The 15,184-nt window shown below is 34.2% G+C and overlaps 1 protein-coding gene across 2 annotated transcripts; it reads right to left on the bottom strand.

Moving 5' to 3' along the window:
- Nucleotides 1-2,392: 2,392 nt before the first annotated feature.
- On the bottom strand, nucleotides 2,393-8,735 carry LOC125834771 (transcription initiation factor TFIID subunit 15). 2 transcript variants are annotated; one of them, XM_049513919.1, is made up of 8 exons: nucleotides 8,628-8,735; nucleotides 6,248-6,416; nucleotides 5,744-6,108; nucleotides 5,421-5,618; nucleotides 3,986-4,069; nucleotides 3,264-3,345; nucleotides 3,038-3,167; nucleotides 2,393-2,739 (listed from the first exon to the last, which is right to left on the bottom strand). In XM_049513919.1, the coding sequence occupies exons 2-8, from the start codon at nucleotides 6,365-6,367 to the stop codon at nucleotides 2,552-2,554; spliced, it is 1,167 nt and encodes a 388-aa protein (XP_049369876.1). In that variant the 5' UTR covers nucleotides 6,368-6,416; nucleotides 8,628-8,735; the 3' UTR covers nucleotides 2,393-2,551. The 2 variants fall into 2 exon arrangements, with proteins under 2 accessions (XP_049369876.1, XP_049369877.1); XM_049513920.1 differs by having other exon boundaries at nucleotides 5,421-5,615.
- Between the last annotated feature and the right edge of the window lie 6,449 nt (nucleotides 8,736-15,184).

The raw sequence follows: 15,184 nt of genomic DNA, 5'->3' as shown, positions 1-15,184 counted from the left end.
TAAGAAAATTTACATATTTCTTAAAGAGTAAGTATATCAAGAAAAACTATTTTAAATAGTGGTTATATATTAGCCAATAAAGTAGGTCATGTGTAGGACTTCACAAAATTCAATTTTTTTTTTCTTTTTTTCACTTGCTTTTAGGAGAGTACACTCACTCTTTGTCACATCATCCCTTAGGGAGTATATAAACCACTTGAAAAATATTTAAAAAATATTTAAACGTCCATAGAGTTTAAATACTAAAATAAGTTGTGCCACCAAAATTAAGTAGATTTTATATGTTTTCTCTATTATCGCTATAAAGTATAATTATGAAACATAATCAATTATATTAGATAATGTTTCTCCAATATCAAGGATGATAATATTGGGATGTCTAGCATGGAAAATGACATAGTAACTAATACCCCACTTCTTTAAAAAAAAAAACACCCAACATGGCTGGGTTTGCCATGAACGATAAAATAAATATAGAAAAAATTAATTAACACCAAAGGTCAATATAATTTTCTTCGTTTGCAACCAAATACTAACAATCACTAGAAAAAATACCGTATGCATTAATTTTATGTGTCACTAATATTATGTTTGGTACACTTTTTCTATCTATATATAACTAATATTTTACATTAGTTATACATTATTCGATATTATTCTATGTATAACTAAAAATAATGCATGCATTAACTTGATTTAAAATACAATTGCCCCTCAAAATCTTTTTCACAACCTTTCCACCGATTTGTAAAGCGTATTTTTATTTAGAAATTATGCAATGCATATTATTTTTAATATATCGAACTAGACATGCATAACAAATAATCTCAGCATAACTAATATCAACATTATTAATGTCAATATTATTAATATATCTTGTTCAATATTATTCTCATACACCCCCAAATGTGACCCCTAAATAAATTATACCAGCAAACTAATGACCCCTAAATACATGAATGGCTGAACATAATTTCTAAAGAAATGAGACCAAAAAATCTTAAAGAAATGCATATTCTACTTCATGTCTCATATAAGATGAGATCATTAGTATTTGGAGAGTTGAATAAGAACTTCGATTATGACTTTTTATACAGTCTAATTTATAAAACTTGTGTAGTTTGAGCAAATTTGTAAAAGTTTAAAGAAAACATAATATCACAATATATAAATACACTTTAATTTAGTTCAACTGACAACTAAACACTACAATTATGCGTACACATTTAAACAATACAACTAATCTCTATTGTGTCAGTTGAACACTCCCAACTTACAAAATGATCAATTAGACACCTCCAAAATTTATGTATCACGTCAACATCTAATGAGCACGAGACACAATAAGAATGAGTAAGAGTATTTACTTACCAATTAAGACCAAGTTGAGGTGTTTCGATGTATACTCTCAACATTGGAATGCTCACCTACTAGCTGAGGCCAAATTTGAATGTATGTTTATGTCTAAGTTGCTTGGACTCAAGTGCGGGTGTCCAATACAAGTGCGGATCTAGAGGTCGAATCCTTTTGTGATCTAATTTTTAAGATTCGGGGATATGAATCCATGTATGAATACGAGCGCAGGAATTCGCCTAAAAATAATTAAAATATCTAAAAATAGAGTTATAAAACATAAATTATGTGATATTCTGTGGAGAACTTGAGGTGAATCGAGAAAGGAGATTAAAGGAAATGAGTGCCATAGAAATTTCTATATAAAAGATATTCATTTCTTCAATTTCACCTTAGCTTTTGTATTGATTAAAAAATCATTAGAACTATCCAAACTTTCCCCATCAATTTTGATCAAAGCATCCAAAATCAATTGACCCAATCGGACATGGATCCCACACACCCATGTCATGTCGACACAGATGCGGCACCAAAAGTGAAGAGTCCGAGCAACTTAGGTTTATGTATCATGCCTTAAAAGAAATCAAATTATATATTGATCATTTATATTCTGCACCTCAATATTTTATTATTATTTTTGATAATTGTAGTATCCATGCCAATTTTCGCTCACCTTGACTAATTCCACAAGATACCTACCACCAGCAACAAGTGTCAAGTAACTCTGTCAACCAAAGCTAGAACAAATGATAAGATATCATCTAGTGTGGTCTCTGTTGGGATTTAAACCTAAGACCTCATGATCCTCAACCAACTCGATCAACCACTAGAGCACACCCTTAGATGCGCACCTCCATAGTTTTAAGATAAGAGTGTAGTAAACTGATTCCCTAGAATCTCTTAACAGTTCAACTATGGAAAGAAATTAAAGATACACCGGAAAAGATTATGATAGCCTACTTAAAAAAAGAAAAGAAAGGGACGTACAAATAAGGCAAAAAACGCAGTAAAAATGCACGTTGAATATTCAACATATAAGTAAAAAAAATGACCAACATTAAGTCGAAAAGTCGACATATGAATTTGACAGAGGTGAAGCAACCTTAAGAAGGTGCCATACTAGTAGCCGCCCATACAAAAACATGAGACAAACAAAGTTTGATGAATACCATATTTGATGAAGGGTCGCACGCAATCTTCAATGACGATACCTGTTCCGCTCACGGTCACGACCATATTCTCTGTCTCGATCATAGTCGTAGGAGCGGTCTCTATCTCTTCCCCTATCCCTTTCCCGGCTTCTGCTTCGATGCCTAGCTCTCTCCCTATCATCATAATCTCTTGATCTTTCTCTGCTTCTTTCCTTTCTATCTCGCTCAGCCACACCTGCAAAATTAAAGAGTGCTCGGGGTCAGGAACACATTGGTCTTCGATCAATTACACCTCACAAGAACACTGAGCACTCCGTCATGAAATCTTTTAAAGCTCAGGGACTAAAGCAGCTCATCGATCCCAAAACTGGGTGACTAGGATCAACCTAAGCAATCTAGTAGATCTAGCCGCGTGTCTACTAGATGAAACAGTTCGACTCACTAGATATTGCATTTAAGAGAAATTATGCAAGATGCATAGAACCATAAATTCTGCATTATGGACAACACATATAACAAACTATTGTCCTTACCTAATTCCTCAGCTTCCCATCCAGCGCGTCCTACTCCAGGGGGGAGGCTCTGGGCTGCTTCTGCTCGCTGCGTTTTAGCGCGAAACTTCTTCTTCAGATTTCCAAACTCGTCATACATTTCACCATCATCCTATAATTGAGATTAAGATTTCACCAGAAAGTCAGAAGCAGAATGATACCCAGGATAAGCTATAGAACTCATAAACTTCTGCAATTTTTATCTTACTTCTTCAGCCTCTCTCCTCCGACGTCTAGTTTCCTCTATTTCTTCTTCATCGAGTTCTTTATAACCTCCAGCACGTCCTCCTCTGACGAGTACAATGAAAGTAGATCATAGTTAAAACCTAAGAGAAACACTATAAAAGACATCAAATTAAATTGTATTACACGCTTACTAACCATAAAAGGCAACGATAAATTATATTAAAAAACTATGTCAGCAATTTTAGTGTGTGGGTGAGGGTGGGTGGCTTCCAGGTGTTTTCCTGTCCTCAATGATTATAATAAGACTAAAAGATTGACAAAAATAATAAATTTGCAATTACAAGCCTATAATGCAGCTATACTTTTCTTGATAAGCATGTCCCATATACAAGATCCCAAATAAGGAAGTTTTTCTTGGATAATATTCATGTAGCACATTAGTCTAAATCACCAGTAGCTCCAACACCGCCAACATCAACATTAAGTGCCACCTACCATCATGTCTTGTGCACCTCTGTTCCTTTTCCAGTTGCTAGGAATGCAACATCTTTTAAAATTGTTGCTAGGAATGCAACAATTTCCTTCCTATTGTTGCAGAGCAATAAGGAAAACGGGAGAGGGGAGCGCTTCTTAGAAAACAACAGCAGCACTTGCTTTTTAAAAAAAAAGGAGGTAACAGGAAACAACAACAGCACTTCTAAGAGATCTAAATAAGCATTCAATGTTGCATCCTGTGATTCATACCTCACACCACCCTCATTGTGCCCAGGCTTGTTGGTGTTGCATATGTTACACTTGTTCCTCTTAGCCCAGTTAATGTTGGCACACCTGAACAATAGGTCAAAGACAAATAGTAAATGCCAACCTATTAAAAAAGGGAAACATAATAAATGCCAATCAATAACAATTAACAATTCAATCCAGACTAGTTAAAATGATATTGGACACTGTCACACTGAATTAAGAATGACAAGTACGATTCTAATAGTCATACTTACCTTTCTCAAAATAAAGAGAAGGACAAATACATAGGAAACCCCTCTAACTTGCCCCCATCTCAACCCTGGTCTATTTTAACCCTCCAACCTCATTCCTTATGTATCATTTAAACACAAAGAGCTGACTTGTCACATTGCTGAGATTCCTTTACCTGGTAGGCGCTTGAGGGTTGATTTTAACGGTAATAATAAAGAGTTCAGAGAAAAAAAAAACAGAAGTAGAATCACTTGGTTTGTCTGATCTTGAACAACGCACAATTTCTATTTGCTAGCTTTATTGGTCTTTTTTATACCTTGGAATCTCTTTCAAGTAGAATGAAATACTTGGAGATTAAAAGTCAACTAAAACAACTAGACTAAAGCAAAATGACAGAGTTAACAATTCCTACGTTTCTCGGATGGATTTTGTTTCTTCCATCTAAAAGGTTTTGGTAAAAAAAAATCTGGGCAAAAACTGCACCGACCCGTACACTCTCGAAAACAAAAGAATGACACCAAAACCAAGTCCCTGACAACAAGACTCCAGCTATTACTTTTATTTGAGTCATCTTCGACTAGGTAGAGCCGTAGAGAACATCCAGGTAATCTAGGGAAGGTACCCAACATCCAAGTAAAGCCAATGTAGTTGTTGAAGGTACTGGTAAGTCACTTATCCAAAAAAAAAGAGGAGTACAGTAAAGGCCAACTGTATCTATTTCTAACAAGCACGGCTTTATAGAACACAAATTTAAACGAAAAACCTACCAGATACCTGAAGACTCAACTAACTTCAAGATTAGTGCAATAAGGAGAATACAAAGTCTGATTATGCTTGGAATGGTTTTTTTTATGATAAGGTATAAGGAAAATGGGAGCGCAGGGAATATGCTCGGGCAGTTTATGGGTGAAAAATTATACTCCCTCTGTCCCAATTTATGTGACACATTTCGTTTTTCGAGAGTCAAACAGTTTAAGTTAGACCGAGAATTTGCTCATGGAATCTTCAATTTTTTTAAAATGAAATTTATATATTTGTAAACTACGTAAAAAGTACTATTAGTCACAATAATTGACAATTCAAAATATTTAAAAGATATATGAAAAAAATTCGGTCAAAGCTAGACTTGTTTGAATGTCGAAATCCGAAATGGAGTATCATATTTCAATAAAATAGGTTGCAAAATGAAAATGAAGATTCTTACATCGGACAAGCCCAATCATTTGGACCAAAGAGGCCCGGAGGACCACCAACTGCACGACCAGGAGCGCCTGGGTCCTGGCTACCACGTCCTCTCCCATGACCAGCAGCTCCAGCCCCACCGCCACCAGCACCAGCAGGTCGAGCAGTTCCACAACGGTTGCAAACTCCACGAAATGCAAAGTTCACATTAGTGCAACTGCTACACATAAATTACAAAAACTGTAAGCACAAGAACATACTGGACTACTAGAAGTACAAACAGACAATTGAAAAAAGATACAGTAGAGCACGAACGAGCTGCTCACCAATGATCATATCACAGACCTTGTATTTGGACACAGCCAGTCACCATCTTGTTGCCATGCCTTTGCAGAAGCATCTCCCCTGCCCCTACCACTTCCGCCACCTCCATCTATATCGTTGGAGCCTTCATCCAGCACAGCCAGGCCACTGTCCAGATTGGGCTCACTAATTTGATTCACTGAAACATAGGAAGCCTCGTCTTTGTTCTTAGACTCTGCAATAAATACCCCAATCATTGACCCATGAAAATCCTTGTTATTGAACCATTCAACAGCAGCTAATGCAGCATGAGGGTCTTCATATGTGACTGTAGCATCGCCTTTGGGCTCATTTGTAACTTTATCACGGTATAACCATATCTTGGGCCTACCGCTTCGTTTGTCTTTCTACAACATGAAGCAAAACAAATCCTTAGAAAAGAAAAAAATCAAAGTGAGCTTGTTCAAAGCAGAGTAGGGGGAAGTGGGAGAGAGCATATAACAAACAATCTCAAACATAATTAGAAGTACCTGTTCACAACCATACCTTTAGCACCCCTATTGTGCCAAAATATTCAGCTAGCATATCTTCATCTGTACCAAGGGGCAAGTTACAGACATACACAGAACCATTTAATGGAGATCCTTTCCCTGAATAGCTTGCCATTTATGCTCCAATTTCATCAAATCCAATGACACAATAAAACCCCCAAGAACTGCATAAAGCAACAACCTAGTATTAGTCCTGCTACAGTTTCCCTGCCCTTAAAAGTAACTACAGGCAATCATATTAAACTGAGAAAAGCACCAGAGTATGTGCAAGTCAAAGGACCAAACCAGCAGAAATCAAGAGATAACTAAAGAAAAAAAATTATATAAGGTAGGGTGTAGGGTGGAAGTTGGGACGAAGCACAACTTTTAGGTGGTGGGATGAGAACACAAATGCCACTTGGTGGAAAATTTTCCAAATCAGCTGGGATTTGGTTAATGTTTTCTTACTGCAATCTTGTAATACATTAAGGAAAGAGCTAAGTAGTTATGGTCCTTTATGAGTACAGAATTTCAGGTCAATGGGCTCAAAGCACGTGTAACATACAATACTTTCGAGTATACCCAATTTGAGAACACTACTAGGGACCTTCACATGTCGATGTCTGTTAATTTTTTGCACCAAGTTGAGAAAATTAAGAACTCTGATCTATCAATCAATCAACTATGTCTTCATCCCAAACTAATTAGTATTGGCAATATGATCCTTCATATCTCTCCCACTCTATTTTTTCTTATCAAAGATTTTATAAATACTTGCACTAAGTCAGTGCCACAAAATGTAACTAAAGATTGAGATTTGAGGCATTGAGCATATCCACTATTGCATCTAGGATATCATCTTCATCGTGTTCAATAACCAGTTTGCACTAAAAAGATAGAAAAAAGTATACAGTTTTGTTTAAGGCACTGTCTGATTCTTCAGTTGACTTTAAAAAAGCTGCTATTTCTTTCAAGCCATATAGTCCACCAAATGTCTCGAGGAATGCTATTACAAATATTTGGGGATTTCTTGCACAACCTGCTCTCTTTGTTCCAGCATTGCAATAGCTCAAAAATGGATATTAACCCAGTGCAAGACATGCTAAACATTGACAAAAACATGCACCATAACCAGAACAACAGGCGTCAAAACAAAAGCCTACTAATCAAATGCCTTTGGAGACCCAAAGATGAAAACTAAGGTATCAATACCATATATGGCAAGGAGGACCAATGGACTCCTAAAATCACTAATAACTAATAGAAACAACTATTTGGAAGCATATTTGTCCTTATTGTAGGGAGTTCAACTCTTTTACTAGCACAACTGTGGGAATCGGCAAAAGCATCAGATTCTGGCGGGATCACTGGTTTGATAATGGGATACTAAAAAATGAGGTCCCTACTTTATTAAATAGAAAGTGCATGATAGGCTGATGGCTGATTGTTTCTCTAACACTAGATAACATCTACAACTTAGAAGTTCGAAGCAACCTCAATGATTGGAAAAGACTAGGGAGTTATGAGTCTGGTCTTCTAAAGAGGTTCTACAAACTGTATCTGCAACTGATATTAATATTGATTCATCGAAGTGGCTGGCTAGCAAGAGTAGACTTTACTGTAAAGAGTTGCTATGATCTACAAAAGCAATCTCATGATTGAGATATGGATTAGCCTTGGAAAATTATTTGGAAACCAAACGTATCTCCAAGGTAACTTGTTTTGGTAGGGTTGCAACCAAAAGCAACCAGGAATGCCTGTATTAAGGACAATCTTCAAAGAGAAGGAGTGTCCTTGTGCAGTAGATGTTTCTTCTGTGAATATTACAGGAAAGCAGCAGAAACCTATTTCTTTATAGTAATCAAGCCTTGCTAGTTCAGTCATTTCTCAATTTGTTTGGAGTCTGTTGGGTTATGCCAGGAGATGTATAGTGGCAAGGACAGAGATATCAAAAATTTCAACAAAGTTCAAAAGATCGCTCCTTTATGCATTTTCTAAACTATTTGGACCGGAACAAAGTTGCTCTGAAGTTGATGAATTTTACAAGCCCTATCATGTTCAGATAGGTTGATACAATTAGGACAGCACGTATCTTTTTAATAAATTTCATCTTTACCCTATCAAAAAGGAGCAGAAACCCACAACATATGGAAAAAATATCTTTAAAAGTCTATCTTTTTCAGTTTGTGCAAGCAGGTAGATTGGCAAAACCTAGAATTTCGGAGCCATTAATAAGCAAACAGTATGTCCATTCGAGTACAACCCACGACGATCTATACAAATTGGATTCTAGGGTTTGATATACAGTGAGATTACAAGCGAAGCAATGCAAGTCATTTGTGAAAATGGAATTAGGGTTTTAATATCGATATCGAGGAATCTAGAGAGGAACTTACAACTCGATTACGCCGGAGATACTGAATAGATCCACCGGAGTACAACGGAGAGAGAACAATATCGCCGGCGCCAACTTCGCCGTAGAATAAGAGTACTTTTGAAATTGGGGTAGAAATCAATAGACAATATGTGTGTGTTTGGGTTGGGTCCATTTCGATCCGTTACAGAAATTTGGGCCTAAGAGATCAAAATCCACAAGTGCACAAATAATCATAATAAAATGGCACAGCATACACCCTATAGACTAAATTAGCAATAAATAGCCCACTTTCAATTTTTTAGCAAGAAAAAAACTTTGTTTTATTTATTTGGCATTGAATTGTTATTTTTCTTTTCTTTTTTAAAAATGTATTTTTGTCCTCCTTATTTTTCTCAAACACACGTTTGATTGCTGTTTTTTTTTTTCTTGAAAAAACAATTATTGTTTTATTATCCCTATTTTATCTCTTTTTTTATTATTTTGTCAACAGTTTTAAAATAGAGTTCTTCTTTTTTTTGTCTCTTTTTTCTCTTTCCAGAATTCTTTTCATTCGTATATTTGATTCTCTTCTTAATTTTCAATTCTTCTCCTTAATTCAATTTGTTTATGAAAATCAAATATAACAATATGTTTTTTCATGGATACTTCTAAAAATCATCTTTATATATAATCTTATTCTTGTCCAATTAATTGTGAATTTCATGATTTGTAGAATTGAAGTTTTTGCGAAAATTTAGGTTATTCAACCTTCTTTTGTTTTCTTTCTAAAATCCTTTTCATATGTACATTTGCTTCTCTTCTAAATTTTCTCCTATTCTCCTTAATTTACTATGTCTATGCAAATCAGATATAACTGTATGTTTATCTATTGATCCTTCCAATAATTTCTTTTAATATATAATTATGTAGCATTTCTTGCCCCATTAATTTTGAAATTTCGTGATTTGTGGTACTAAAGTTTTTATAACTTTTTTTGGTGAAAATTCTGGTAATAGTTTTTTGAAATTTTTGTTCTCAATTTCATGGTAAGAAAGATTCTCGTTAGATCTTCGTAAAAAATCAGAATGTTGATTTTGATGAATACAACCCAATGTATACCAATGAATTCCAATCTCAATTTAAATTGAAGTATACAAGTTTATTATGTGAATACAAATCACTGAATACACGATGAATACGAACTAATGTATACATAGTGCAGTTACCGTATACATAAACAAAATCACATGTACAATTATTGAATAAAATTTATATATGTATCATATTAATCTCATTCTTGTATTCATTATAGTAATACGTATAATTGATGGTAATATTCTTATGTATACAATATAAAGTTTATGTATACATGCTACAATTATTGTATACATCAATAAAATTTACATGTCTATTTTTATGAATTTTTTTTTGTGAATACATATTTTTTTTATGTATACATTATGTAATCGCAACTTTAATTATTGTATAATTTATGCATATGTATTATTACAGTTTCTAATAAAATGTCATTTAATATTATATGATTAATTATTGTCGATTATGTGATAATTAATACACGTTAGAGCATTAATAATACATTTTCTTACCTTAAAAGTAGCACAATCTTTTAATAAGTTATTTAAAGAATTCCTTAAAAGTTGGTGCAACCTTTTTTTAATGGGTTAATTAATAAATATATATATTTCACTTCTTAAAAGTAGGCAATCAGTTTTCTAATAAACTAAGTATTGTTGATTGGTAAAAAAAAAAAATTCATAAAATTACAATCAAATATATTTTTATGTTTCTGTAAATTGCGTTAATATATTTTTTTAAATAGACAGTTAAATAAAGTTGAGTTTGAGAATTTAAAGAAATTGAAAAGCTAACTTCCTTAATTATAGGAGTTAAAAACAAGGAAGAAAAAACAATCCCACATCTCCTTAATTATGCGGGTTGGTTGCACATGATTAAAAGAAAAAAACTATAAAAAGTTGGTTTTATTTCTTTTAGGCTAATACATGCTAATTTTGTTTTAGGCTATTAATTGCTAATTAATTTGGGCTATATATTGCCAATTATATATAATAGGTGTATGTCTGTGTCAATTCCTCAATAATCATTTTTGGAAAAATTAGCAAATTAGTCACCATCTCTAACATAATTAGTAAAAATATTACACTTCAACATAATTATTCAAAATGTCGAAATGACAATATTTTAGAAAATAATTTGTATCCAAATATTATTATTTTTCTTTTCTTTTATTTCTCAAAACAGTCTAACATTGGACCAACTTCTACACCATTAAGCGGTAAAAAAGAAAAAAAATACATCCACTACCTATTACTCTTCTTTCTAGGTTTTAACACCAGTAAAAAAAATTCCATCTTTCACGTTTTCACCTGTTTTCTCTTTCTTCACGTTTTCACCATTGTTCTCTCCCTACCTATTAAAGAAAAACTAATTCTTCAAATTCTCCCAATTTGTTAAACAAATCTCTCAATTAATTCAAGAAATCTCACAATTGATAAAGGTAATTTCGAAGTCACCAATTATTTAGTGAGATTTCTTTTGATTTTGTTTTCAAAATGACCAATTATGTTGTATTTCGAATTTTATGTATTACGAATTTTCTGTCATTTTTTCGATTTTTATGTGAGTTTGTTTACATATTCATCGAATATTTATGTATTTAGGATTTTTAGTCTTTTAAATAATTTTTTTGATCTTTTGTGATTTTCTTTTTATATTTCATATTTAATCTACATTAGCATATATATATATATATATATATATTTAATAATTTCGAAGTTTGCATTTAGGGTTTTAGGTTTGGGGAAAGCATATGTTGTCTGCAATATTTGAATCAATGAGAATTACAAGTTGTATACCAAATAATATTTAAATTTTTGGTGAATTTTTCTCATTTCATTTATGTATTACTCAAGGGTTGCTTGAAAATGTAGGCTCTGTGGCTAAAATGGCGCAAGACAATCGTCCAAAAAAAAAAAGGAGAGCTATGAGTTCTGAAAACCTGATGAACAAGTCCAAGTTCAAAGTGATGAAGTACTACTTTCTAACCGACAAAGTGATAAAGAGGTATTAAATTATGTTTTCACAAATTATTTGAAAATATTTTGAATGTTATGTAGTTGTAGTTAATTTTGTTTTGCGTGTTTATTTTTTATTGTATAAGTTGAACGTACATAAACAAGATTTGTATTTTTGGTTTTTGTTCTGTTTTTCTATCTACCACACAATTGTATTCATAATGTGTATCATGTTGCCCACTAACACAGATTTGTATATATTTTTAAAAATTGTGTTTATTTTTTATTGTTGTAGTCACCCCAAGAGTTCTTTTTTTTCAAATGTGAGTTTTGTAAATTTTGCAAATATGAAATTTGTAAATTAGATACATTATCTATGTGTGGTTGGTGATAACAAATATTGTAGTCTACTAGCTCAAGTATTTGTCCCGAATAAGTTGTATACATATATTACGTAATTGTATAATATGTAGTATTCTATCAGCTACTTTCTGTATCCCAATTTATTAATATCCATTATATGAAATATATTAGATATATTATGTATTATATTTATATATCCTTTAGTATATTATATTCTTTATTTTTGTATATTAGTATGATTTCAGTATGTATTTTTTTTGTATTAATTTGTTATCTGATTCATAAATCAAAATGCATTTGTATAGAAGTAATTATGCATCAAGTTTTCAGATTGTATTCTATTTTTGCGTATTTATAGTTTCTCTTATTGTATTTTTTCTTAGAAATACATTTATATTTCAGAAATTATACAAATATGTATTCATTTACTTGAACATGTGTAGGCAAGTGATTTTTATGTTAAAAATCCACCTACAAAAGCTCCACATTTTCAGTGTGTCTTTAACAACGACATTAAAGCTAACTTGATTAAATATTTACATGAGCATGTATATAAGGTGTATCGTGAGAGCACTTGTTTTGGTCACTACATGCAAATGCATAGATGTTGTGCACATGGACAAATACATAGGTGTTGTATGACTTTAGAACTCAATTGCAGTTCTCGTCAAGAATTTATCATACGTGTCAGCGGATCTATTCTTCGTTTCACGCTAAGATAATTCGCTTTGATTAGTGGATTAAATTGTGTTAGTGATGAAAAAGATTTCAATTTCGACACTCAAGAATCAAATAGATTGATAAGTCAGTATTTTCAGAGTGTTAAGTTGATCCGAAAAATAGATCTAATGGAGAGATTTAATGACAAAGTGTGGGGTGATAACGATCAGGATGACTTGAAGTTTAACATCTTATTTTTCATCCAAACAGTTATTTTTTCTAGTGAATAAAAGATCAAAAATTGTATGGTTATTCTCTTTCAGGTCATGACCTCTGGATCCAGGATTCACTTTTTAGAGGTTGTGCTGCCCAATCTTTTTGCCTCACAAGTTTGGTTTAGCTAGTATGTTTCACTGGGTAACTCGATGTATTAGGGTATCAAGTTCTAGTTACGCCCCCTATTTCAGGGCATGACAAACTTGGTATCAGAGCAGGTCGTATCATAGGGGGTCCACAAGTCGTGTCTAGTAAAGTCTTGTTTATGGGTGTGTTGTGCACCACACTTATAATCAAGAGGCTACAGGGCATTTAGGAATGGTTACATTTCATTAAACTGATAGATCGTGCTATAGTGCAAAAGTATAAGAACATTTGAAATCTAAGTGCTATAGGCTACACTCGCTCCGGATATGGCAGATCGATAGATAGGTATGGATCCAAGGAAAGGTACTAGTCGTTCCTTACCGGGTCAAAGAGATAGATTTCCCTCGGAGGCACAGGGTGGATCTCCAGTACCCCTAGTACTAGCCTCCCCGGCACCTATTGAAGTCTGAAGAGATGCAATACCCTCAACCTTACCAGTTCCATTGGTACCTGAGGAAGCTACGGACACAGGACCTCCAATACCTATTGTTTCTCCACTAGAGATCTCTAGGGAGCAGGGGATGAGACAGGCAGTTCAGTTGCTGACTAGGATGGTTTCTATTCATGAGCGACAACTGTAGTCAGGAGTAGATATTCAGAGAGATTAATCGGAAAGTTCGAAGGTACGAGAGTTTCTTCATTTGGCCCTCCGTTATTTACAGGATCTAGTCTTACTGAGGATCCCCAGGACTTTATAGACCACATATATAGAGTATTGAGGGTGATGCATGCCTTCGTCATAGAAGTTGTGGAGTTGGCTTCTTTTCGGCTACGTGATGTTACCATCCTTTGGTATGAGGCATGAGAGAGATCTAGAGGACCTGATGCTCCGCCAGCAAAGTGGGAGAACTTCTCTGAGGCCTTCCTTGCCCACTATTTTCCACGGGAAGTTCGAGAAGCCCGTCTTGACCAGTTTATCAATCTGAAGCAAGGAACCATGAGGGTGAGAGATTATAGCCACAGGTTTAATTCTTTGGCAAGATATACACCAGATATTGTACATACTATGAGAGCCAGAGTTCATCGTTATGTTGATGGTTTGGCAGATTATTTGATCAGAGATTGTAGGGTAGCATCCCTATCAGATGATGTAGATATTTCCCGTATACAAGCTTTCGCTCAGACTACAGAGGACCTTTCTAAACGGATTAGTGATAACCGCAGGGATAAGGAGCAGAGTAAGAGGGCCCGTACTATGGGGTCTTATAGGAAGCCACATGGTGATTTTAGTCCCCCTTTCCATCGATATCCACCTCGGCCAGCGGGTAGTGTCTCACACCAGGTCAGGGCTCAAGCCAGCTTGAAGGTCGTCGATAGGATCATTCCATATAGGTAAGACATCCCACTCCTCATTGTACACAGTGTGGTAAGCCGCACACTGGGCAATGTAGACAGGGTTTAGGTGCATGTTATCATTGTGGGCAGACAAGACATTTTATTAGTCGGTGCTTGAAGTTGAGCAGATGTGATCTAGCTCAGCCTTTAGGATCCACATCACATCTTCACCCTCAGTCCGTGCCCCACGACCAAGACCACAGTTTACTCAGGGTCGTGGTAGAGGGAGAGGTGAAGGAGATACAGATTCGAGCGGTGGTCAGAATAGCTTTTATGCACTCACAGGACAACAGCATTCAGAGGCATCCCCTGATGTTGTTACAGGTATATTGATGATATTTTCTCAAGCTGTTTACGCATTGATAGACCCTGGCTCTACATTTTCATATATCACTCCATTTATTGCTAGTAAGATTGACATGAGATCTGAGTTGTTGCCACAACTAGTTGAGGTGTCTAGACCGTTGGTGATTCTATTTTAGCTAGTCGTGTCTGTTGACACCCAATTTTAACCCTCCTTTCTTCTAGCTACATTGTTTTCGAGTTTCTAAATTAATAATATATAAAATTATCTTCTTCTTTTTTCCACAACTATTTTACTACTACGACTATTTATCTACTAAAATTTTATGTTTTATTATCGAAATTACTATTCTCATTTCTACACCTTATTTTCTTAAAATAACTATTTGTTGTCGCCTTCTCTCAAGTTTCTAACCTATTTAATTAATTATAAAATCTTATTTTTGTATTTGTACTTTAT

Source organism: Solanum verrucosum, unplaced genomic scaffold, assembly GCF_900185275.1.
Source record: "Solanum verrucosum unplaced genomic scaffold, falcon-dt-bn FXZP01000073.1, whole genome shotgun sequence".
NCBI classification, from domain to species: Eukaryota; Viridiplantae; Streptophyta; class Magnoliopsida; order Solanales; family Solanaceae; genus Solanum; species Solanum verrucosum.
This window is presented reverse-complemented; position numbering and strand designations above follow the sequence as displayed.